Genomic DNA, 24600 nt, shown 5'->3' with positions numbered 1-24600 from the left:
GAAGCACAAAAGTGAAATACACTCTTATGCAGAGCTTCCAGTATTGGAATGCATCACTGCAAGACACCAATGAATCCCAAAATTTAAAACCGTAACTCAAGAAAGATAAGAATATTCAAGAAGAAAGAAACTTCACACAGAAAAGTTTAGGATACTTTGTATTCCAACCGAAGACAGCTTAACAGAATCAAATATCATTGATTATAAAAGGAAAATATATTCTGCAGAGGTATTTTCAAGATTCAGATTTAAGGCTCAATAAGAACAGTGTCACTGGAAAGGCCAAACCTGGTAGTCAAGAAAATTTACCACAATGTATATTTATTAGAAGATATTTTATTGCCAACAAATACAAAATTGTTGATCTCATTCCCTGATGTCTCATTTTAAAGATAAAGCTTTACCTTCACCACTTACAAAGACCTGTAAATATAGTGTTGTAAAAAAATTAAAACAAAAATGAAAAATTGCAACAATAAATTAAGAAAAACAAAAGGAGGAGGAAAGCCCAACTCACCAAGGAGAAAATGTATTAGAAGCAATAGACAAGTTATGAAGTGGAACTGAAGTATCATACTATGTTTTACTTCCAAGAGAAGTTTGCACACAAAATAAAATAGCAGCAAAGAAAAAGGGTAAATACAAGTGCATTTGCGTCCCTCTGGAATGTATTCTCATTAACCGAAACAGTAGTACTCATCCGAATCAATTTTGGGATGCTTATGCAGAGGCTGTGAGTCCTCCATAACGGAAGAATCACTGAACTTGTCCATGTCTGAAGGAGTGTTATGACCCGGGACATCATCCACTAAGGTGTCCAAATAACTCCCCACTGATATTCCATCCAGTCCATCACTACAGTCTTGTAAACTGTTACAGCTGCCGTGGAGGGATGTCTCCTGACTTTCCAGCAAGCTGCACAGGCTGCCACTCAAACTGCTACCTCTGCTCGCAATGGTCTTCTCTTCAATAATCCACTTGATTGATTCAATACTTTCATTGATGATGAGTAGCTGGCGCATAAGCTTCACATCAGTGGCTCGGAGATTAACCTACAAGGCAAAAGTGACTTTAAAAATTACTCATTTTCTTCAAACTGTAAACAGTAAGCTGGAGGCAATAAGTGTGTTAAAAAAAATACACAAAAAATCCACCTTTCACATCTAGGACAAATACATTTAAGTAATTAGGAAAAGAAAAAAAAAACACTATTGCTATACTAATGCTACACTTCCAATGAAGTTGAAGTGGAATCTGATCAGACTACAAAAGCAGTCCATTAACACGAACACTAGTCAATGAGAAGACTTGTACACACACCAACCAGTACAATGCCATTTATATAAGAAACACAGCTGCTATGACAAATCTTGGGGACAGCTTTTTACTATTCAGAGACGATAAACCCCATTTCCATTTACAGCTACACTAGGCTACTCAGCAGATACAGGCAGCTGAGCATTCACCCTAAACTACCCTTATTTTATGTCTATTTGGGCAATCTAAAATTTTCATATGTGCATAATTTGGAAAAAGGTTTGTAGCCTTGCAACTTTTATTCATACTACCCCTCAGTTTAGGTTGCAAACTGCTGTATAAACATCTAAGAGTTGAAATACTGAACTTACTGAAACTGTAAATTTGAAATTATTTAAACCCATTAGCTGAGGATGATGAGTTCACCATCAACCACTTATTACAGATTAACAAAAAAAGCAACAATTTGCAAAAAAACCCCACACCTAAATAAAAAAGACGCATTAAGAACCAAGTCTTACTTTCCAACTTAGTTGTGGTGATGATGCACACACAGAGAAGTGTTAATTTTAATTATAAAGCACAATGCATTACAGTGCTGCATTTCACACACATTGTGAAGTTAACTGCAAGTTTTCCTTAACAGACATTTTATAAGCTATTTTTTTACTCAAATTTCCACAGTGAGATGACACATAAAGGTGATCCCCAAGGGGTTTAGTTCATGATTTTTTCCTTTTCATCTGAAACATCACAAGCTGTGATGTTATCACAGCCTACCACAAGTCAATAAAAATCTGTGTGACCTCCTATTCATCACACAAGTGAAAATACTGAAAATTCAGTCTGAAAAACTGAGGAAGTTTCTGGGTTTGACCAAGTTTGGAGAGCCAGAAGCTACTTCCACCCATGCTGTGAGAAGATGCTGGTTTGTGACCTTTCCAACAGCACCTCAGGACCACTGAATGTTTGACATCACAACACACTTTCAGTCTCATCACTTCCATAGTAAGACCTTTACCTAGATGAACTTTTGCCGCAGTGTCAGCATAGGGCATACGTGCTTAAAACCACTGGAAAAAAGATGCCAGCCATTTCAGATTAACTCACAGGGATACCATATATAGCATGTAATTTGTGTCATATTTTATCTGTGTTCTTACATCTTTTAATTGTACTAATCGAGTATACTCGGTGCAGATATGTCACTCTTAAGCATTTAGAAAATACTTTCCTTTATATGTAATTTGAGTGTATTTTACAAAAATGTGTGCCATTGTATCTAATATGTACATATACACTGCATGCTTTTCTTCCATAGGGCACTAACATCTTACCTTCTAGATTATTAATTCAAAAAAGACAATACAGTATATCAAATATTTGAATATCTTCAGTCAATTGAGAAATAAGGAAGAAGAAAACAATTAAGATCTGTGATGCCAGACAACAGACATTTTATGCTATTCTCTAAGTCCACAACTGTCACACAGAAATATAGCACCTGTACTGTTCATACACAATGGACTAGGATGGAATCACTATTCTCAGGAAGCAAAGACTGCATCTTGTTTTGCCAAGAGTATGATCTGGACATGGTACTTTCCATACACAAACACCATTTTCTCAACATCCTAAATTACACTGACACAGCACAGTTGTTCAAAAAGCTATTTTTATGTATTTTTATTCTGTTAGATATTGCAGAATATTTTATTGGTTCTAGCTGGGATGCTTCATAGCAGCCAGTATGGTGCCATATTCTTTTATCTGTGATTAAAACAGCATTGATAGCATACCACTGTTTCATCTGATGCTGAACAGTGACAGCACAGCATCAAGGACTTTGCTGTTCTTCACGGTGTACACTCATCAAGTAGGCTGGGGCTGGGAAAGATGTCTGGAAAGGACAAAGATGTGGCAGTAGGCCAGAACTGACCAAAGGGATGTTCCCTGCCATATAATGTCGTGCTTAGCAATAAAATCTGTGGGCTTGGTCTTTCCAATGCAAACATTGCTTGGGAGCTGGCTGGACATCAGTCTGTTGGTGGGAGATAGTGCATCACTTTGCATCACTTGTTTTGCTTTTTTTTTTTTTTTTTATTTCCTTCACTTTTTAAACTGATTTTATTACAACCCATAAGTTTTTCTCACTTTTCTTCTTCCAATTCTTTCCCCTATCCCACTGGAGGGAAGAGGGAAATGAGTGAATAGACAGTGGGTGCTTAGTTACCAGCTAGGGTTAACGCAACACTAACACAGTGTCATAAAATTATAGAACAGCTACAGTTGGCGTATTTCAAACTTTTCTAGCAACAGACTGACATACGCATTCACAGTCTCCTTCCCCAGTCCCCAGAATGAGTTCTGAGTTATCCTCAATTTAGTATCACACGATTTAACACAGCCAACCAGGTACTGTGCAGAACAGCTTTACCATTCAGTTTTAACAATACTGTCCATCTGTCATAGTTTCAGATATGAGGTTCTGAAAACAGATTGACCATTTTGTAGCAACTCTTGCTCAAGCTAGTTCCTCTACTCCTATCCATAAATCACTACAAACTATTTGCTCAGCAACTAGACTGCCATGAAAGCAGTAAATTACCCAACTACTCAAATGCAAGTACAGATGTCAGCAACTTGCTTATGCAAGCTCAGAGACAGCAAATTGCCCAAAAGGCTGATTAAGTGTTTAAAAGAGCTAGCACCAACACCTTTCTAATGAAATAGCCCCTTTTAGAGAAAATAGACATATATTTCAGATTCAGTTCACAGGAAGTATTTGTTCTGTTCTTGTTCTAAATACACCCCCAGTTTCAACATTTCTGTGGAACAGCCTTGCTGGGAGTAAATTTTGCATTCCTGTGTACCTGAGTCCTCTTCCTCCAAGCTACCATGTTGTCCTAAGTCTCATATATTAAGATTTTCCTAAAGCAAACATTAAAAAGTAGTTCACCAGGTGTCATCTTTCTTTAATAGGGATTACTTTATCATCTGCTTGATAACACATAAATGTCACTGCAACATTTCTTGCCTCTTATCTGCTTTAGCCCAGACACAATCACATTGGTTCATACGCACTTACGCAGCTGCAACTCATGTAACTGTTGGAGTAAAGAAGTAATTTCCAAGATGGTTCAATTAAACGGACTAACCACAATTAAATCTCATCATGTTTGACAGCTCAATTCCTTATGCACAGGAACAAGTGCATTCCAGAAATAATCTAAACAGAGTGTATCATAGCTAATACAGGTATTTAAGAACAGTTTCTTTTCTGAATGAAGCTGCTTTTTGAGTTAAAGGTAGAGCACCGCACCACCAGAGGGAAGGTGCATGTGAGCATGTATCAGTCCTCAGCACAAACTTGAGGTTTACAGAGGAAACGAACTGTGACAAGAGTGAATAAGAAATTCTGGTTACAGGCGAGCTTTTATATCTTTTTGCTTAGTTTGTACATTCACACTAGCACAGGTCCTCAGGAAGGATCATAAATGCTTAACATCAGCTATTCATGGCAAGAGAAAAGAATTAAATTAAAGCAACGGCATCTTTCAATTGATGCAGTCCGGCAGCACTGGTGGACAGAACAGATCAGCATTTAGACACACCAGACCTTCAGATATGTAACAGGTAACCGGCTTAAACACCTCTCTGTGCCTCCCTCCCTCTCATACTGGTTGTTCTAACAAGGTATTTCTTCCTTACACAGCTAGCCTATGGTCTTCCATTATAACTTGTGCAACACAGTAATAATTTATTCAAGAGAATTTTTATATATACAAACGTATGGACACCTGTGTACATGTATGTATATGCAGATATATACAGATATTCATGGTTTTTATGCTTTTCAAAAAGAACTCGACTAGAATATTGCTTCTAGAATAAAACTCTCAGTGACCTGGGCTGTTAATAAAGATAATTATCACTTCCTGGCAGCCACTGAAAATAGTGCATTAGCTGTCCCTAGCCTAGTCACTTTTATTTTTGGCTTCCAGTCAGCTCCAAACACAGAGGGTCCCCTTCCCCTTTAAAAATGACAAAGCTAAATATTCTGTTCACTATATCATTTTAATCTGTCAAAGATATCTGCAACTCTAGTGCCTTTCTGCAGATTACTTTCTTTTAGATTCCTGAGGTCACATGCTGCTGCTGCTTATTTTAACAAGAAGTCTGCAGGGATTGTACTGATAACCCTAAAATGCGGTCTGAGGAAAAGATACTCCTAGGTTTATTTAAAATATATTAGTTTCATTTTTTTTCCATAGCACCTTGAAGTTGTGTGCTGCAAAGAGCCCACTAGCAAAAGGAAAGGAAATGACAGTCTGAATAATAAGGCATTTCCTTCGAGACACATCTTTTAGCCAGAGCACAGTGAAGTAAGTCTCTACAAGATATAAAATCTTAAACTCATTAAGTTAATGTATTCAGGGTACAATTTAAGTCACTCAGCTCAGAAGTTCTGCTCTGCATAGGATCTTAAGCAGGACTCAAGACACTGATTTAGGGTTGGCAACTATGGAATCCATGTTTCGAAAGCAGTATTATTTTTGATGGATATTCCACAATAAATGGAAGTTGGATGGAAACAGTAGCAAAATATGGTACTGCACTGAAAGACACTCAGAGGTTCAGCACATGAGCAGCATTGCGGAAGAGAATTAGCACATGAAGAGTTAGATGAAATGGACAACAGACAGCTCTACTACCATTTCACAAACAGAATTTTAACCCAGTAGAATCTTTCCCTCATCATCATCATCAGCCAAAGAGATGTTTGTGATTACTACGGTTTAGGAATATTAATGCTACTGCTGTTTTCTAGGGTATGTCAGAGACAGCTTTCCACTTTCCCATTCAATTTCATTTATTTCCTGTGTCATTCAAGATGAACAGATTTATGGTTATTCAGTTATACCTACTTACCCTTTGTTTTATTAAAGGCAGATTACCTCAGGTTTCCATGGAGCAATGAATTCCAGGAACTCACTTGAGATGTAATAAAATCAACCAACCAATCAACCAAACTCCTCTAACAATCAATGTCTAAATAGTAATCTGTTTTGGATTCGGAGAAGTCTCTTTCTTCACAAAAGCTAACCTTATTCTACTTTCTCCTGGTGTTACTTTGCTATTACAAACACCGAGTAATAATTTTTAAAGTAACTGAAAAAAATAGTTCCCAAGGAGAAAGCTGAGAGTATGAAAAATCAAATAAACATTGTCTGGCAATGATGAATTAGTTGAGCCTTATGGAGACTCAAATTTGTAAGCAGATATGAAAGTATATAAAACTCATCAATAAAGCCTCATCAAAAATTTCGGTAGGAGAATATACGTAACATGCTAAAAAGACCATAAGCAACATATTCAAAATCCAAAATTCAGACTATTTTGCAAGCATTATTTAATTGGAGTCACTCAGCTACCACATTACAACAGGGATGAGTGTGATCACACACACAGGCTTTGTTTATTAAGCAACCACCATAAAGCATGCCACTTGAAGGTTAGGAAGCTCAGAATATCATTAAAATAGCTTTTTAGCACCAGTGAGTAAAATAAATGCTTTCTCTTCCATTTAACATGTCTAAAATATAACCACAAATGACAGATGAAGAACAATGTGTGCTCCTTAAACACACAGAATGATTAATAGGCTGTGCTCGAGCTTCACAGTACTTTAATTAGCACATATGCATCATGTTAAACCTCTTCAAGCCTACTTCAAAATTGCCCCACTGATTGAGGATGGTTGCACTGTTTTATTCATGTAATTAAGCCACTTTGGGCAATGTTATTTCAGGATCAAGATGAAAAAGCAGAATACCTAGAATGACTTCTGAATTTGAATGCAATCTTCATCATCACCTGCCAAAAAGCCAAGGAGCTTTTATGCTGCAGAGAGTAAGAGCACAGGTTTACTGCCTGTGCTGGAAGGGATCATGTACGCACAGGTGGATCTGTAACTGCTTGTGGAATGCTCCATGTCCACCTCACTGCAAAGTCAACTAGTTTGGTTTAATTCAGGCACAATGATAATTCAATCTAACCCAATCAACTTTACGCTATATGTGAGGTCTCTCATTTGTTCAATTTCTTCATATGCATAAACAATGGAGGTGGTGACCAAAGTCTGGCAGAGATGAGACTGTCAGTGACTTGAAATAGGTGCTCCAGTGTTTGTCATTATGTCATGTCTGTCTGACTATGGGTTACCTCATTTTATGATATAGGTAAACTAAATTTCAGTCAACAGTGGTATATATATATGTAGATCAACAGGAGTTTTTGTGTATCTGGTTTCTTTCAGCATGGACTTATGGGACATTTTGGAATACTTGCTGGTACATTTTCCCATTTCTTTCCCTTTGTTTTCTAGGCTTGTGGCAATTTTCAAACAAGGGAGTACATACAAAAGCTACAGATACAAAAGCTAAATTTTTGTGAGCCGTGGCTGATTTGCAGTTGCAGTTTGCTGATAGAGCTTATTTCTACAAGTTGAGCACGTCACACTGAACTTTCTCAGCTGTACTTCCATGATGAGTCGCAATAAAAACATTATAGCAGGTTACAGAGGTTATCTTGATTGCTTATTTTCTGCCTTCTTTTACAAAATATATTATTTATATTCTTACTTCTCCGGAAGGCACCAAAACTGTAAAAATCCTCACTGCAGATTTCTAGGCAGCATTCATTACAATCACTGAAGTCCCAGCTGTTCAGAAAGTGAGCAGTCACTAAGACTTCAGCTTCTGTCTGCACCCTTAGAATCATAGAATAGTTAGGGCTGGAAAAGACCTTAAGATCATCTAGTTCCAACCCCCCTGCCATGGGCAGGGACACCTCACACTAAACCATCTCACCCAAGGCTCTGTCCAACATTGCCTTGAACACCGCCAGGGATGGAGCATTCACAACCTCCCTGGGCAACCCATTCCAGTGCCTCACCACCCTTAAGAACTTCCTCCTTATATCCAATCTAAACTTCCCTGTTTTAGTTTTAACCCGTTACCCCTTGTCCTATCACTACAGTCCCTAAGGAAGAGCACCCCTATAGGCCCCCCTTCAGATACTGGAAGGCTGCTAGGAGGTCTCCACACAGCCTTCTCTTCTCCAGGCTGAACAGCCCCAACTTTCTCAGCCTCTCTTCATACGGGAGGTGCTCCAGTCCCCTGCTCATCCTCGTGGCCCTCCTCTGGACTTGTTCCAACAGTTCCATGTCCTTTTTATGTTGAGGACACCAGAACTGCACACAATACTCCAAGTGAGGTCTCATGAGAGCAGAGTAGAGAGGCAGGATCACCTCCTTCGACCTGCTGGTCACACTCCTTTTGATGCAGCCCAGGATATGGTTGGCTTTCTGGGCTGCAAGCGCACACTGAAGCCAGCTCATGTTCATTTTCTCATCGACCAGCACCCCCCCAAGTCCTTCTGCGCAGCACTGCTTGCTCTGAATCTCTTCTCTGTCCAACCTGTAGCTGTGCCTGGGATTGCTCCGACCCAGGTGTAGGACCTTGCATTTGGCATGGTTAAACTTCATAAGGTTGGCATCAGCCCACCTCACAAGCGTGGCGAGGTCCCTCTGGATGGCATTCCTTCCCTCCAGTGTATCAACCGAACCACACAGCTTGGTGTCATTGGCAAACTTGCTGAGGGCACACTCAATCCCACTGTCCATGTCAGCGACAAAGATGTTGAACAAGACTGGTCCCAACACCGATCCCTGAGGGACACTACTCATTACTGGTCTCCAGCTGGACACTGAGCCACTGACCACAACTCTTTGTGTGCAGCCATCCAGCCAGTTCTTTATTCACCACGTGGTCCATCCATCAAATTGATGTCTCTCCAATTTAGAGACAAGGATGTTGTGTGGGACAGTGTCAAATGCTTTACACAAGTCCAGGTAGATGACATCAACTGCTCTACCCTCGTCTATCAGTTCCTTAACCCCACCATAGAAGGCCACCAAATTGGTCAGGCAGGATTTCCCCTTAGTGAAGCCATGCTGGCTGTCACCAAGCACCTCCTTGTTTTTCATGTGCCTTAGCATGCCTTCCAGGAAAAAAAAAAAAAAATAATGGAAAGAAAAAAATAATGGGTCCCTTGACTTTGCTAGTTTAAAAACCACTCACCTACTCATGACCTTGTTTCAACCTGGTGCAGTCCCACCACAATCCTGCACCAAATGCGTACAATAATTATTTCTACACATCCTTCTGTACAATTTGGCAGCAACATAACATAACTTTGTGAACAGTGCTTTCTAACTGTGAAGGAGAAGAAAGAGTGTGATGTCACATCAGCAAGAAAAGGATTCTCCTGTAAGCAGAGCTTACCATTAGCTAAAGCAAGGAAGTGGGCAGATCTGATCTGAGCCACCACCTGAATAATGAGGAGTCAGAGCTACTTTATAAGGGAACAAGTTAGCTCAGTAAGCAACGAATGTAAATACATTAATGAACAGGGCTCAAGGAAATTACTTGCAAGTCTATGAGCAAAATATTATGCCAGTGTGGTTATCTTCTGGTATAGGAAATTACAGTATTGGTGATTTACATTTCTCTTACAACACTCTATTTTAATACATAAATTTTATACATACTAATTGATCTCCTTCAGACTTACCAGGAAAATGCATAACACCAAGCTGTGCAATTGTTTAATTACATTATCTCCATAATAAAATAATGGCTTTCAAGGCCTTTTTCCACCTCCCTAAAATATGGATGATCCTTTTCTTTGGCGTATGTGTGGTCAGCCTCCTGTTTGCATTAATACCTAGTAAAATCTCAATGATTTGGATGAATCATTCACCCAGTAGAGTACAGTCGTGGGGTTTCAGTTTGTGTGTTTTTTAAGATCACACTATTTGAGGTCTCTTGTATGCTTAACTGTAACACAAAATTCTCATGGGGAAATATTTTTTGTTCGTTCATTGTATTTTAATTTTTTGGCCATCCCTTTATTTTACTGTGAAAAATGGCAGTTTAAATACCTACTAAGTAGATATGACAGTCATTATTGGAGAGAAACGTGCTATACATCAGAGAGCAAGGGGCAGGAAAAAAATAAAGGTTAGTTAAGTCCCTATTTCATCACTTCCTGCCCAAATAAAAAATGCTAAATCACCTTTTATATATGGATGCATCATAGAATTCAGAGACAGAAACATCCAGCCTCAGGAGTAAGAATGAATATAAAAGGAAGGTTTATAAAAGGGTCCTGATTATTTTAGAGGTTAGTCGAATGAACAAGAGAGGGAGCAGTGAGGAAATGCTGGGGTTTGAGAAGAGCAAAAAGGTTCTAATACGATGGGAAGTTTTAGGTGCATGCTTCCAAGTATGTCATACTGCTGTCATAAAAGCAGCATCTGACCATAGAAATGTATCTAGTATGACAGAGGTGAAGACGTCCAGAAAAATCCATAGTAGGGACTCACATATGTCGACAGACAAGATAACACCACTGCAAACACTGAGGTGAATATTCAGTGGTAACAATCGGCTATGGGTGTCAGAAAGTGTTACCGTGAATGGATGATCACAGCATCATTCTAATGTGCTCTGGACACCAGCCACAGCACAGAACTGTGTCTTCCCCACAGACATGAGGCAGCACTGGGGCTCAAGAGCAATATTTAGATTTATTTCTTTTTCGCTGGATTTCACTCTCTGCCTTACTTATGCTTCTCTTGACCAAAACATGCTCTTCAGAATACCATGGAAAATAAAACAAAACAGAAAACATACAGGTTAATTTATGAATTAGGTTTGACTAACAGGCACTCCAGACCTGCTCATCTCTTTAAAAATTAATAGAATTTAATACCGGCAGTGTAGGAGTATGTTTAAAAGCCTAGAACTAAAAAGTCAAAGCAGATCCAGTTTGAAAATGTTGCTTTTACCGAGACAACAGTGCTCCTTGCCTCATTATTATTTTTAAAAGGAAAACAAACAAACAAACAAAAAAACCAACCCAACCAAAACCAGAAACAAAGCAACAAAAGAAAATACCAACAAAACCAAACAAACCAAACAAAAAAACAAAACACAACAAAAAACCCAAAACCAAACCAGAACAACTTGTTCCATTAAGTCAGAACTAAGACATGACAATGTTACTACTGGGGACAAATCTGAACTTTCTTGAAATTCAAGCCTGCTTTTGCGATACCAGCTTTATGAAATGAATTCAGAATGGTCACTGTGAGCTACCTCATCTGCCTACGGGGAAAACAGCAGCTGTGCCTCCACTCCATTGCTCCAGTCACAGCAGCTAGTGCTAGGAGTTAACAATGGAACATGCAAATTCCATGGCCAACTGAAGTTGAAGAAAATTACTGTTGCTTTGACATGCTTGTGGTACTGCTCTTTTCTTGCAAAGAAGCTTTCTCCTCTACTGTTGCAGCATTTAGTTTCCTCCTACAAAACCTATAATGGCAGGAACCTGCCACAGGCCACCACTTGAGACTTAAAATATTTCAGTGTATGGCACAATTCTCCCACAACACATGGACAGCCCATTAACTGTGACAGTTGCTGAGGTGACCCTGTGAAAGCAAAATGCATTTGTAGTTACGGATCAGGAAAAATCTAAAAATTATCACTCTGGTTTTGTGCTCACTCCTCATAACTGTATAGTTTTGAGAAGACTAGAACAACAGTCTATATCAGAGACATTGTAAAACTTGAACGACTTCTCCACCTTGACATATTTTTTAGACCCCTCCAAATACTGTTAGTCAGAAAACCTTCCTGACCATGGAAAGGTTTCTTCAGTAACAAACTACATAAAAAAACTACATTGCCACTATTTTATCATTATGTACTTTATACTCAACACACATCATTTGGCTTTGCCCAACAGAGAAAACGGTCTGTATTAGCAGCCAAACTTGCAGAACAAATTCAGGCTTGCAATGTGGCTGGAACAGTCCTTCTCCAGGCATGCTTCCAAACTCACATGTTAAGTCTTATCCCAGGAAGGATGCTAGGTAGTCACTTCATTAGTTTCCTGAAGAAGTGACAAACTGATGAAGATCCTTCTTATATAGAAACGCTTCACAGTTTCCTCCTTGCTGTCAGAACTGTTTTTCCTAGTCATTTATAATTATTTGAAGGGTCAAAGTCGGAATCTCAAGCTTTGTAGACTAACAAAATCTTTTCAGAAAACACTCCGTATAAAGAGAGTCACGTCCAGTGTCTGTTATGTCCCATAACCACACGAGTTACAAAAAGCAGTACAACCATTTCAAATGGAATTTTTCTTTAAACTATGCCTTCCTATAGAAAAAAAATAATACTCAGAAAAATGGAAAGCAACAGAACTGTTCTATCTTTGCTTCCACCTTGGGAGCTTGGAAACACTCAGCACATTTGTTACAATATAATTGGATGAGTGAAGGAGGTTTCATGGCCAATGCAGCAATGCAGTAAAATGACTGTCCTTCCGGAAGCATTTTAGTCATGAATGCAGCTGATATCTAATAACAGTAAAAAAAATTACAAATTAAGCCAGTAGAGTGTTTATAAAATCTGAAATTCCCAGTAGTCAAATAGCAATTTAACACTGATTTATGGGCACTAAATGCTTTAGCTTCACCTGGCATTGCAGTCAGCAGGGCCTTAGAGTATTGAGAAGAGTTTATTTTACACCATGGCAACTGAAACATTCACATAACTTCTCCTAGCAGCTTAGCTAGTTTGTGTTTCCTGTTAATTAACAAATGTGCCATAGCATTCCCCTGACAAAACATAAGTATTAAGAAATGCCAAATTAGTTCAAAGGGAAGAGAAGGATTAGATTGCCAAGGCTAGGGTTGCATAGTTGTGCCAGTACTGCGCATCTCCATGTTCATGGAAGCTCTGGGGAAGGTTGCATACTTTAACAACTGACATATATATACTCCTTAGTGTCCTTTCCTTATCTCCTCTTTCGGAAAGAGGGAAGCCTTCTTTGGTGCAGCTTCAAGGGCAGAATCCTCAGACACATTTTATTCCTGCTCATCCACAGCACTGGAACCCAACACAGGACATTTCTAAAATAACTCACCATCCAAATATGCTTCTAGATTCGAAAACACTTGAGCTGTGTTGTTTATACTTTTCAAAGCTGTAACACAAGGTGGCTTACAGACCCTCTGGATGTATTTTGGTCACTTATTTTGGTCATCCTTCAGGCTAGGGTTCCTTCCAGATGGTTGTCATGAACACTTCCCTAACACAGGCAAGCATTTCTTCATGCTCGCAAAACTGCTCAGGTACATAGCTGAACAGCTTTTCAGAACCCGAAGCTCTTTATGGGACGACTGGTCACTTTGGACAGAACCCAGCTCTCACCACAGACAAAGACAGACTCGGTAAGACACCCACTGACACCTAAGCTGTAAATGACTGGTGACAAAGAGAAAGCATGTTAAAAGCTGTGACAGGGCTTTCAGCAAAAAAGAGTCCCTGCCCATGGCAGGGGTGTTGTATCTAGATGATCTTTAAGGTCCCTTTCAACCCAAACCATCCTGTGATTCTATCCAGTGACAAGGGTATTTCAAAACTGCTTGAAAACAACTACAGTATGTACAAGACCACAGGACAGCACAAGAGAACAGCTCAAGTGACCTGGAAGTTTCTTAACAAGAACATCCAGACTCTCTTTTTCCTGAAAGGCTGAACTAGATGACCTTTTGAGAAACCTTCCAACCTGGGCTGTTCTATGAAAATCATGCTGTTCATCTGATTTAATCAGAAAGTTTGTAACAGATATGTAAGACATATGTAAGTCTTACAGAGGGTGGGTATTTCTTTTTTTTTTCTTTTTGGGGTGGGGTGGATTTGGTTTTGTTTTACCTATCTGTTAACTAATCAGCCCAAACTGGGTAATCCTGCTCTTCAGAATTTCTGTGCTGATGGACACCCTCACACTTCAGTCCAAATTCACTTTTCTCCTGCCTCCTTCTTCAGTTGCTTTTAACAGCTGCCATTAACAGTTTCATCAGCACTGTAAATAATGCAATAGCTTTTTGACAAGCCTGAAAAGAGCAATTTTTGTTTCAGCTATTTTACAGCAATATTTAGTAAAGCTACTTCTGCATCATCACAGTGTCTAAAGTCATCGCTTTCCTATCTATCTCCAGTACAGGAGGTTTGCATTCACAAAAAAAAACATGCTAAAGTTTCACGCACTGCCTGTTACCTGTGTTTCAGTAAGATTTTAAAAATATCTACACAGATAATTACAGACTGTGTGTGGCACAGAACTTCTGACCTGAGATGGTCTTACTATTGCTATCAAAATAGTTACAGACTTCTCAAATTCAGAAACGAAATTACCTGCTGATGCCATCTCAGGCTCCAGTTGCCCTACTAGATGCCAGCTCCCATTCCACACCAATAAGGGTAAGTGGGTGGTTGAAGCTGAAATTCAACACAATGGCCTGAAGGCAAAAAGTAATCCACCACCGGTAAATGCTCATAACTAGCAGCCCCACATATGAGAGTGATGACTGGAAAACAAAGATTACAAGCCTGCCTTCATAACAAAAATTCCCCTTTTATTATGAGATTACCCACAATTGCCTGTTCAGAGCTCTTTACTTTTAAAAACAGTAACCTGAGAACTCTCTTTTGACACTACTTACATTTAGGAAGCCCAATTTACATGGTTATAAATGCAGATAAAAATCCAAGAGAAATTACACTCAATTTAATTAAATTCTGGTTGCTTTTCAACCGCTCAGGTCCTCTGTCTTTTTACTCCTGTAACTTCACCCTCACTTGCTCCAGATTCCTGTATCCAGCCTCTCTTCCAGAGCACAGACAGAAATGAAATACGAAGGAAATAAACATGTCCATTGTGGAAAGTTTACTGGGGTTTGAGCTTGAAGGCAGCGACCAGACAAAAGACGTTGTAACCCTTAAAAATTACCTGAAAATGTATTATTTTCCTTTAACTATTCACTGTTGGGGGGGGGGGTAAGCGTTGAAGAGTAGAAAGGCACTGGTTGGCCATTACCTCAATACATGTATTTGGTATTCATTTAATTTTTTCTGCTCACAGAACACAAGGTATTTTTTAATTATTGTTAGCCGTAAGTATCTACAGAAAACAAAGTATCCACACAAAATGATGATAATCGAAGTGCTGGAGAAGTCTTGGGTGAAACTTCACCATGGTATTTCAGTACTTACAGGTCGACTACAAAGAGCACAGATACTTTACCTTCACAAGAAGTTACATGGAGAAGAAAAGGATCAATAGGTACAGCTCCTATTGTTTTATCTTGAGGTTTCATTCTGAGGTAAGACTTTTTTTCAAAGTGAGGACAATCAATGACTAGAACAACCTCCACAGGGACATGGTGGAGTCCCCAACACTGAAGGTTTTCAAGATGCAAACAGACACGGTGCTTGATAACCTCATTCAGGCTCCCGTTTCCCTGAAAGGCTGAACCAGATTATCTTTTGCGATTCCTTCCAGTCCGGGCTATCCTATGAAAATCATGCTGTTCTACTGATTTAATCAGAAAGTTTGTAATCTATTTTTTAAAAGCTATTATAAGTCACTTAACTGTAGAGGTCTGTGCAGAAGGGGTTTAGTCTTTATGTCTTTTCATTAAAAATTGTCAGCAATCAGACTTTAAAAAGCATCATCAAAGATTAAAAGCTTTCTCTTCCCTTGAAACAAAGTAATCAGGAAAGAAGCAACATCAAAGTATAACATATACTCTTTGAAATAAGGGCTGGCAAGTGTCTCACCATACATGAGCAGTCTAACTGGAAATCTGAAAATATCTCTGACACTGCTGTGATGATCCATACCTGAGCACTTGTGTATCACATTGATGCTGCTAGGTAAGGGATCAGCAACATTTCACAGACTTTTGGTCCAGCAGTAGCTAATAATGTAAGCATATTCACCTGTACTTCCCAGGGACTTAAAACGTTCAATGGCTGCTATAGCTGAATGAGAACAGCCATAAGCACTGACTGAGTATAACAACATAAAGATGTTCCACAATTTCAATCCTTTTGTCAGGCACTGGATGAGATTTGCCACTCAAAAGATACATTTAAATATGCGTTAATTTAAATAACCTTGCTCACCTTGTCCTTCCAAAGATGGTCTGAAAGATGGAAAACTTGGCAAAGTTCTGGTACTATAACTGGATTGAGATTTTTTCTTGCTAGATTTGATCTTTTTCCCCAAGGTTCAATTTACAAATCCCCTTTAACCCAAGTATCTTGATATCACTGTCCAATCTGCATTATATGTAAAAATTACAAACTCTAGTACATCATGCAAATCAGAGGGTATGAAGGAGAGAACTCATTAGCAAGATCCAAGATTACCTCCTTTTTTAGTGAACTTTCAGGAGGAGTTGGAGAAATAAGTGCGTTATGATTTCTGTATGCTGCCTTTCTACTTCCAAGAAAAGACTCATTTAGTAATTCACTGAATAACTGCTTGCTAGGAAACCAAGCTCAATCAAACTCTCCAATGTAGGCTTGAGGCTTAGCCACTAGTAATTTTATATTTAAGATTTTATCTTCAATCTAGTTTTTAAGCGAAAATTTCAATCTAATAGAAAACCGGCATCTGATACACGGCTTTGTGTTGCTGACTAGACACACTGAACCAGATCTTGGCTTCAGTTAAGTCAATTGATGTTATCATACAAAACACTGAACTTAGCAGCTTGCACCTACAGCATGCGTTGGAGACGTTTCACATCACAGTTGCTGACTTTTTTAAGAAGGTCCTTTAAAGAAACTAATAAAGGCAGACCCCCCCACAACTGTGGATCTAACAAATCTAAGCAAATCTGAAGTTGTCCAAACTTTTAAAAGCTGGTAGAATAGAGTTGCAGCAGCTCTGCCCTCCAGCTTGTGCCTTCATTTACATGCTAAGGGTATGTAACAAAAAAAAAAAAAAAGAAAAAGAAAAAGAAAAGGACTGGCATCACAAAGATCTTACTTCCCTAATTCCAATCAGTGAAAAGTACTTCTGCTTCATTTTGTCAGGACTCCATGCTAATTAGCCTTTTAAAAATTGTTATACTAAGATAGAACTAGGAAAACAAAGGGGAAGAAAACTTAGCTAATGAGAGAGCACAGCAATAAGTCTCTACCCCAAATAGCTCTAGCCTAAATAGGACACACTCAGCCTCCTGGCAATAGGATTGTTTACATTTTCTTTTATTGCTTCACCCTAAAAACTGCTACACTCAGAATACCCAGTTTGGCCTTCAAACTCATTAATATTTGATCCTCAACAGAAGGACTCTCACCTAAAGTCTCAGCACTGCCATTCACCCTTCAATTCCAGGACACGGTTTACCTTTTCTGCCTGTGTTAGTTTTATGCAAAGCATGCTGATTTTTTTTTTTTTTTACTGAATGTAACACAGACTACACTTGATTTAGCCTTTTTAGCTTTCGAAGAGACAATAAAAAGTTGATTTGGGAAACTTTTGAACAAAAACAAAAGAAAGCAAACCCACAAATTTTTTCCATGTGTTAAGGAAAATCTTCCTTTGAGTAATCCTGGAACTTGTGAAGGAGAAATGAGGCTTTTGAAGCAGTATCATTTTGGCCTGCAGAACAAACCTCACTGATTATTTACTGCAGTGTGTAGCTGTTGAAGTCATACATATTGAGTGGTGACCTCAGCAGCATGATACAACAGGAATAAGACTGCAGTTCTAAAAGGCTACTATTAATCCTCTGATGGAAGATTCCACCTAAAATACCACAGGAGCAAAAAGTTTAACATTACTGTTGTGACAAATTTCATACTGAATCAAGGGCATACTGGCTAGTATGAAGTATTCATCACATCCTAGGATGACCAGAGCTCTGGCAATTATGATGACCCACACTGGCAATTACGTTTTGTTTGTCCCTTTTACTTGATGGCCTTATGCCTCAAAGGTCTGCAGGATTTAATACAATCTCCATCATGGCCTTGGTGGGGAAAACAAGGTAAAGAAGGAAAAGGAGGCCTGGCCAAGCAAGTACACATTTTAAGAAAGATACTGTGGTGCCTCGTGTGTGATTCAAACAACTACCAGCAAAACCGGGCTTAAAGTATCAGGCTTAATGGGAAAAGAACCATACACTGGGAACAGCAAAAGTATCTGAAGAAGCAAGATGCAAGCCTCATGGCCACACACACCCACCACCAATCTGTCAGGTGCTTTAACTCACAGTCAAAACCAGCATTTCCAAGTCAAATATTGGCATGGTAATACCCTTATCTCTCAAAAATCCACTGCAGTAGTTGACACAGGAGAGGTAATCACTTCCACCATATCATTCATCTTCTTCCAGCCCAAGGACATGGCAACTTGCTGAGAGTTCTCAAAGCTTACACCATCTCTTCTCTTCCTCCTAAGTATCCAGTTCAACAGATAACGCTACTTTGTTCTGAAGCAAGATATGCACTAGCTTCTCATAAACAAGATGGGTAGAAGAACAGAAGATCGATTTATTTGGAAGGACAAAGTGTGCATTGACAGGAAAGGAGATGGCCCTCCAGTTTTAAATAAACAAAAACTTGCACCTGCTTCCACTCCTGTACATTTTAATTTACTCTGGCCACTGGAAGGATTACATGTTGCCTGAGCTAAAGCTTTCTGTCTACTTCCAAGCTTTACAAACAGGTTCAGGTGTGTTTCCCTTGTTCTTTACTGTCAGGGGACAAACAATGGGATGATGAAGGAACTCAGAGGTATTTTATAGTAGCTATGAGCTGCGAAGTGACAAGAAAACATAGTTAACAGTAAAATACATCCTTAATACAGCCAAGAACTTTGGGATCACCATTATTTAAACATAATGATAAGTCAGAACATACTAAGGCAGTGTCTATAAAACTGCTCTGTCAGATTTAGTGGAAATTTGTCAGCAAAGGCACAGTCATTGTGACAAACAATAGCTGTGGGAAAGGACGGAAGTCAAGCTGCATAATTGCAGAATTTGTATAAGGCCAAGTTTAAAAAAAAACAACCCTCAAAAACTGTTCAAAATATCTTCATTAACAAAAACACAAATACAAGAAAACAATGAGACAGGACCGCTCGAAGATTAAGGTGTCACCACAGTAAACAGCCTTCAGTATTTTATGTATGACTAGACCAGTCATAGATAAAAACAGCCTGGATGACCTTGCTCTGTAAACACTTAAAGGTTTGTCTCAAGTCTGAAGCAAGCAAGCAAAGCACAGATGTGCTTATTCAAAGTGCAGTGAGTAGGCTTCAGAAACTGCCCTCACAGAGCAACTAGAAAAAGATAGCTTGATGACATTTGTTTTTCTTAATTTTTAGTATTTTCCTTTGCATTTGTTTACAACTGCAGCAGCTATAAACTACTTTTCTACATGTTTAAGGCCTTTTAGACCTTACAGTGAAGCCAAAAAATAATGCACTACAGAGGTGAGAAACAAGAAGATAGATAGAAATTTTGGCTCTGTTTTAGGAATGATGTGCAGGAGAAGAAAAAAATAAAGAAACACAGGAAGAAACAGTATGATTTTGACCTGATGCTGTTCTTAAATTGATAATATCTGTACAATGTCAAAAAGAAAACGGCATAGCAGAAGGTGACAGACTAAGAACAAGAAGAATCTTTAACGATAATGGAAAATCCTTAAGTAACCAGTTTCTTTGCTCACTAAAGAGAGCAGGGAAAAACCCCAGGAAGGCAGATCATTTTCATGCTCTGGATTACATAAACTGTCTGAGAGCATGGACACCCACAGACTAGAAATCGAACGGGAAGAGGTATGTAGCAGAACTCCCGTTACTTAGCATGAGCAATGAGTTAGATGTTAAAGTCACTCTGACTGCCAAAGTGACAAAGAACCGGAGCAGTCAAGGATGTTGGGACTAAAACATAGTCATGTTCAGGGTAGGCAGGGAAAAGGGAAACTCTGTGGCAGGGGAAAGAAGAGGCAAACTGAAGACTGTGACATGAAACTTGGAAGTATGAAGTAGGTGAACAACTCAAAGGGTGATGAGGACAAGTCACTTTTCCTCCCCTCCATTAACAAGCCTAACTGTCATGACATGTTGAAACAGTCATGCCAAGAACTCTGCCCACCTTATTTGTTTCCTTTTCGGTCCAACATCCCTAATAGTTTTACATGACATGCTAACGGCAGGCCACTCTACACCCCTTGTGCAGGCTTAAAATTGAAAAACAAACATGACCTATGCTGACAATATAGAGCTTAGCGTTAAAATTGAAATCCACAGTGATCATTAGACTAAAATACATCGATAATTTGTGAGAATCTCTTAAACCATATGAAGCTATACAATAGCAAGTGTGATTTATAAATTATCTCTCCAGATTAACATCATTATCTTGGCTGTTAACTCTCAGAATATCCTTTCCTTATTTCCCTTTTCCCCTAGCAAGCTTATTCTTTAAAAACTCTTGCTAACCCACCTTTTACTTATATATGCGTAAGGTTGCACAGCAACTGATGGTATGGCATTATGCTTGTTCACATAGGATGAGATTACTTTGTTTGCTGTAAACGGCCAAGTTCTAAGATAGTTGCATAAAGCCATCTCAATATGTTGCCAGCAAAATCCTCATTCCAAGCAAGCTCAAATTCCATACTGTTTTCAAATAAGCTAGTGGCAAGAGCTAGGGAAAGAACTGCTACTAAAAAAGTCTTGAAACTTCACCTACCAATTACACTCTAGTAGAAACGGAAGCTAACTATGCTCACACATCTCAAGTATTATGCATTATAAGAATCATTATCTCATGAGTGCTTACTAGTTCTTGCTCACTTGATTGCAGAGGGTTGGGGTTTTTTTCTGCATTAAAAGAATAGAGCCAGCATCATCATTTTACATCATCATCAAAAAATAAGTTTATTGAGATGGTGACATACCAAGTAGGAGAAGTTCCTGGGTTAAAACAGTAAACAAGTCATAAGTTCTGAACTAAATACAGCACAGTCCCACCACAGACCATTGGCAAAAACAAAAACAAAACCAAACCAACCAACCAACCAAATAACCCAACCCTCAAAAAAAAACCAAACCGAAAAAACCCCTCTCAGCCAAATTATAAATGGTCGGTTGTTCAAGAATTACTGTGCATCTTCTGCAGCCTGTTTATAACTAAATAAGCCTCTGAAGACCTCTGTCCAGAAATTTTGTCACTTAATAACAGGTCAAATTTTCAACCTGAAAACATCTAGTGCCTCTTTGGGTATTAGTCACCCGTAAGGAACCGGTGGGATGCAGAAAGGCATTTGCAAGAGAAAGATGAGAGCGCTATTTCGTTTATTGGTACAGCAGCCTTGGGAGCTGGCAGGGGAACACAAGCCAACAGCGAGTCACAGCCGACCAGCCGCACGCCGTTCACAGAGCAGTCCACCGCTCCCGCCGGGCAGCACCCAGGGTACCGCCTCCCTCCTGCCACCCCGGCTGCACATCCCCGCACCGGACCGATGCGAGGCGACAGCTGCTCCCTGGAGCCGTGCAGCACCACTTCCCTGCGCCGGAGCCGGCTCCCAGAGCGGGCGGAAAGCCGCCTCCGTCCCCGGCCGACCCCGCCGGGAGCGCTGCCGGCGGCGGGCCGGTGCCGCCGAAGGGAGGCGGCGGTGCAGGAAGGCTGCAATTGCCCCAAGCGCTGCGGCAGGGCCCGTCGGCCGGCTCTCAGCTACTCACCATCTCCTGCCTCAGGAGGTGAAGTTTTGTCTCCAGCTGGACCAAGGCGGCGGCGCGGCCGCGCCGGGGCCCAGGGGCCGCGGCGGCAGTGGCGGGGCGTTCCGGGAGCTCCTCCCCGCGCAGCGGCCGCGCCAGGCTCTCGGGCACTTTGCGCCCCAGCTTTTGCTCAACGTCGCGCAGGTCTAGCGGGGAGCCGGGCTCCATGGCTTGCCCCGGACGGACCCGCGGCCGCGGCGCCGGCACTACCCGCGGCCACGCGGCCGCGGCACGGGCGCGGAGGCGCGGTAATCCGCAACCGCGCCGGAGCCGGCGGCAGAGCCGCGCAGGTGACCCGCCGCAGGCATGGGGACTTCCTGGGCCAATCAGCCCTCGCTCGCACCGGTTCTTTACCACAGCGTGGAAATTCAAGAGCAGGCGAATGAGGACGATAGGGAAAAAGTCCTCCTAAAAGAAAAGGGGGCGCAGCGGCGCTCCGGCCGCGAGACCGCAGAGCGCCCCAGGAGCAGGACCCAAGTCATCGCTCCGCCTGGCCAGCCTTGACTTTAAAGGCCGGTGGCAAGTGGAAGAGGCGCGGCGGCCCTCCTACCGTAAGGGATAGAGAAGAGGCGCGACACGGCGGCGGGGCGCCCCCGCCCGTCGTGGAGTGCGGCCCTCTCTCGGGAGCTTCCGGGCAGGGCTCGCGGACAGTGTGTGCCTTCGGGAAATGGGAGAGGACAGGGAGGAGAAAAAGCGGACAGAGAGGAAAAGAGAAGGTAGGGAGGAGAGGGGAGGGAAAAGGAGAAGGAAAGAGTAAAAAGAAAATATGGAAGAGGAAAACAAAAAAAGAAAAAAAAAAGGAGAAAAAAGGAAAAAAAAAAGAAAAATGTCTCCAGAGCTCTGTGGCCCTAGATCCCTTTCTAACTGGGATGGGAGTGTACATACAGTATGGATGTTATTTCCACTTGTCAAATAGATTTTATTGCAGGCAGGCTGATTCCCCCTCCTTCCTGCCTTGTAATTTTTTGTACTCCCTTCTCTTTAAAAAGCAAAACTTAAGGCTGAGCCAGTTGCTGTAATTCTGACATTGAGGCATGAAGATAGCAGTGCTGGAAGTGCCCTGTTGCTCCTTGACCCCAGGTGTTGCTGTGTAAACCTCACTGCGCTGAAAAGTCTTTTATGCATGAAACTTGGAGTATGAATAGCCCCAGCTGTGAAGCTGCATGTCGGGGGCTTGAGAGAGTGATGCCAGCCACCCTGTTTGGGTGCCAGCTGCTTTATAATTACTAGAATCACAAAAAGTGGTGTGGTGAGCTTGGGACAACAAAGTATTGTTACAGAAAACCAGGCGTTCTCTGTGAAGTAATTTCATCAGTACTTTAAGAGTTATTGATCAGAGAACTTTGCAAGGGTTTAGTACAGTCCAGCAAAAATCCCACAGACGTGAAAATCTTATAGCTGCATTGATTTTAGGCCAGGACCCTTATTGTATCAATATAATCAGACCATGTTAAAATCCTTTGCTTGCCATATATGTAAAGACATTTATTGTCTCTCATATGTTCCGTTACTGTTTAGTTTAGATGACAAAAAAAAAAGTCCCAAATATTCCTATAAGAAAGACAAAAGCAGCCACACACACAAAATCAGAATCCTTCTTACTGCCACCACCCCAATGTGTCGTATACCAATGTGTCATATGTTCTATTTTAATCTATGGATATTTGGAGACCAGCTTTTATACAATATCAAATTAATTTTGATTTGTGCCATTCTGTAAATTAGCAAGTTGAAGTTCTTCCTATGTGAACAAAGAACTTCTTGTTAAGTAAAAGCTTAAAATTTATGTTATGGTTGCTACAATATTAAACTACAAAAGGAAGATTCTTTGTTACTTAAGAAATACCTTATAAAAAAAGGTCGTAATTCAACTATATTAAAATTTACGTTTTGAAGAGACTTTTGAAAAACAAGATCTGAAAGATTTAAGATTTCAGGTTACCTGAATTATCAAGCTTTTAAAAGCAAAAAAGGTAAGAAGAAAAAATTAAAAGTTTCATGTTAGTTTTAAAAAAGCGATTCTATTGATGAAAAGTTCCCCAAACCCTACTCTGAAAATAATGAAAATAAGTTCTTTCTGTTGTTCCAGATGAACAACATTCAGAAAGTAAACTATATAATGTACCATATCCATATGCATTCATGAGTTTATGCTTTACTATCTGATGATCTTATTCTCACCTCCCACAGGCTTTTTCATTTGTATAACAACATGCGAGTCAACGGGTTTACTCCTGAATTACAAAGATTAAAAAAATATGCCTATGTTAAATCAACTCTGTTAAATCTTCAGGGTTACCAGATTTGGTAGACTAATTTGCTTTTCAAGGAAATAGGTTTCTCTTTAAGTACATCTTACACCATTTACTGTAACTCTTTGAGCTCTACCAGTTAAACCAGTTGCTGACCTAGTGTATTATGGACTTGTCTCGCTGTACACTGCATATATCATCCAGAAAGACACTGTAAGACAATGCCAAAAGCTTTTCTAAAATGAAAGAAACCCCACATCCACTGCTTTCCCTTTTCAACTAGATGGGTGACCTTGTCATAAAAGGAAATTAAGTTACTTAAGCAGGACTTTCCCTTCACAGTCCTGTGGTGGCTGTG

At 40.2% G+C, this 24600-nt stretch overlaps 1 protein-coding gene across 1 annotated transcript; it reads right to left on the bottom strand.

Annotated features, from left to right (window-relative positions):
• Nucleotides 1–598: 598 nt before the first annotated feature.
• LURAP1L (leucine rich adaptor protein 1 like) lies at nt 599–22360 on the bottom strand. Its single transcript, XM_057406237.1, has 2 exons — nt 21955–22360; nt 599–1052 (listed from the first exon to the last, which is right to left on the bottom strand). The coding sequence occupies exons 1-2, from the start codon at nt 22156–22158 to the stop codon at nt 678–680; spliced, it is 579 nt and encodes a 192-aa protein (XP_057262220.1). The 5' UTR covers nt 22159–22360; the 3' UTR covers nt 599–677.
• Between the last annotated feature and the right edge of the window lie 2240 nt (nt 22361–24600).

This window comes from Pezoporus wallicus, unplaced genomic scaffold, assembly GCF_028554395.1.
Source record: "Pezoporus wallicus isolate ANWC-B61680 ecotype Strahan unplaced genomic scaffold, APGP_CSIRO_Pwel_v1 contig_2132, whole genome shotgun sequence".
Taxonomy (NCBI): domain Eukaryota; kingdom Metazoa; phylum Chordata; class Aves; order Psittaciformes; family Psittacidae; genus Pezoporus; species Pezoporus wallicus.
This window is presented reverse-complemented; position numbering and strand designations above follow the sequence as displayed.

What these genes read in the sequence shown, in the direction of transcription:
- LURAP1L (XM_057406237.1), bottom strand. Translation starts at nt 22,158, where the DNA reads ATGGAGCCCGGCTCCCCGCTAGACCTGCGCGACGTTGAGCAAAAGCTG. An exon ending in ACCTCCTGAGGCAGGAGATG is followed by an intron (nt 1,053 to 21,954) that starts GTGAGTAGCTGA and finishes TTTGCCTTGTAG; the next exon opens with GTTAATCTCCGAGCCACTGA.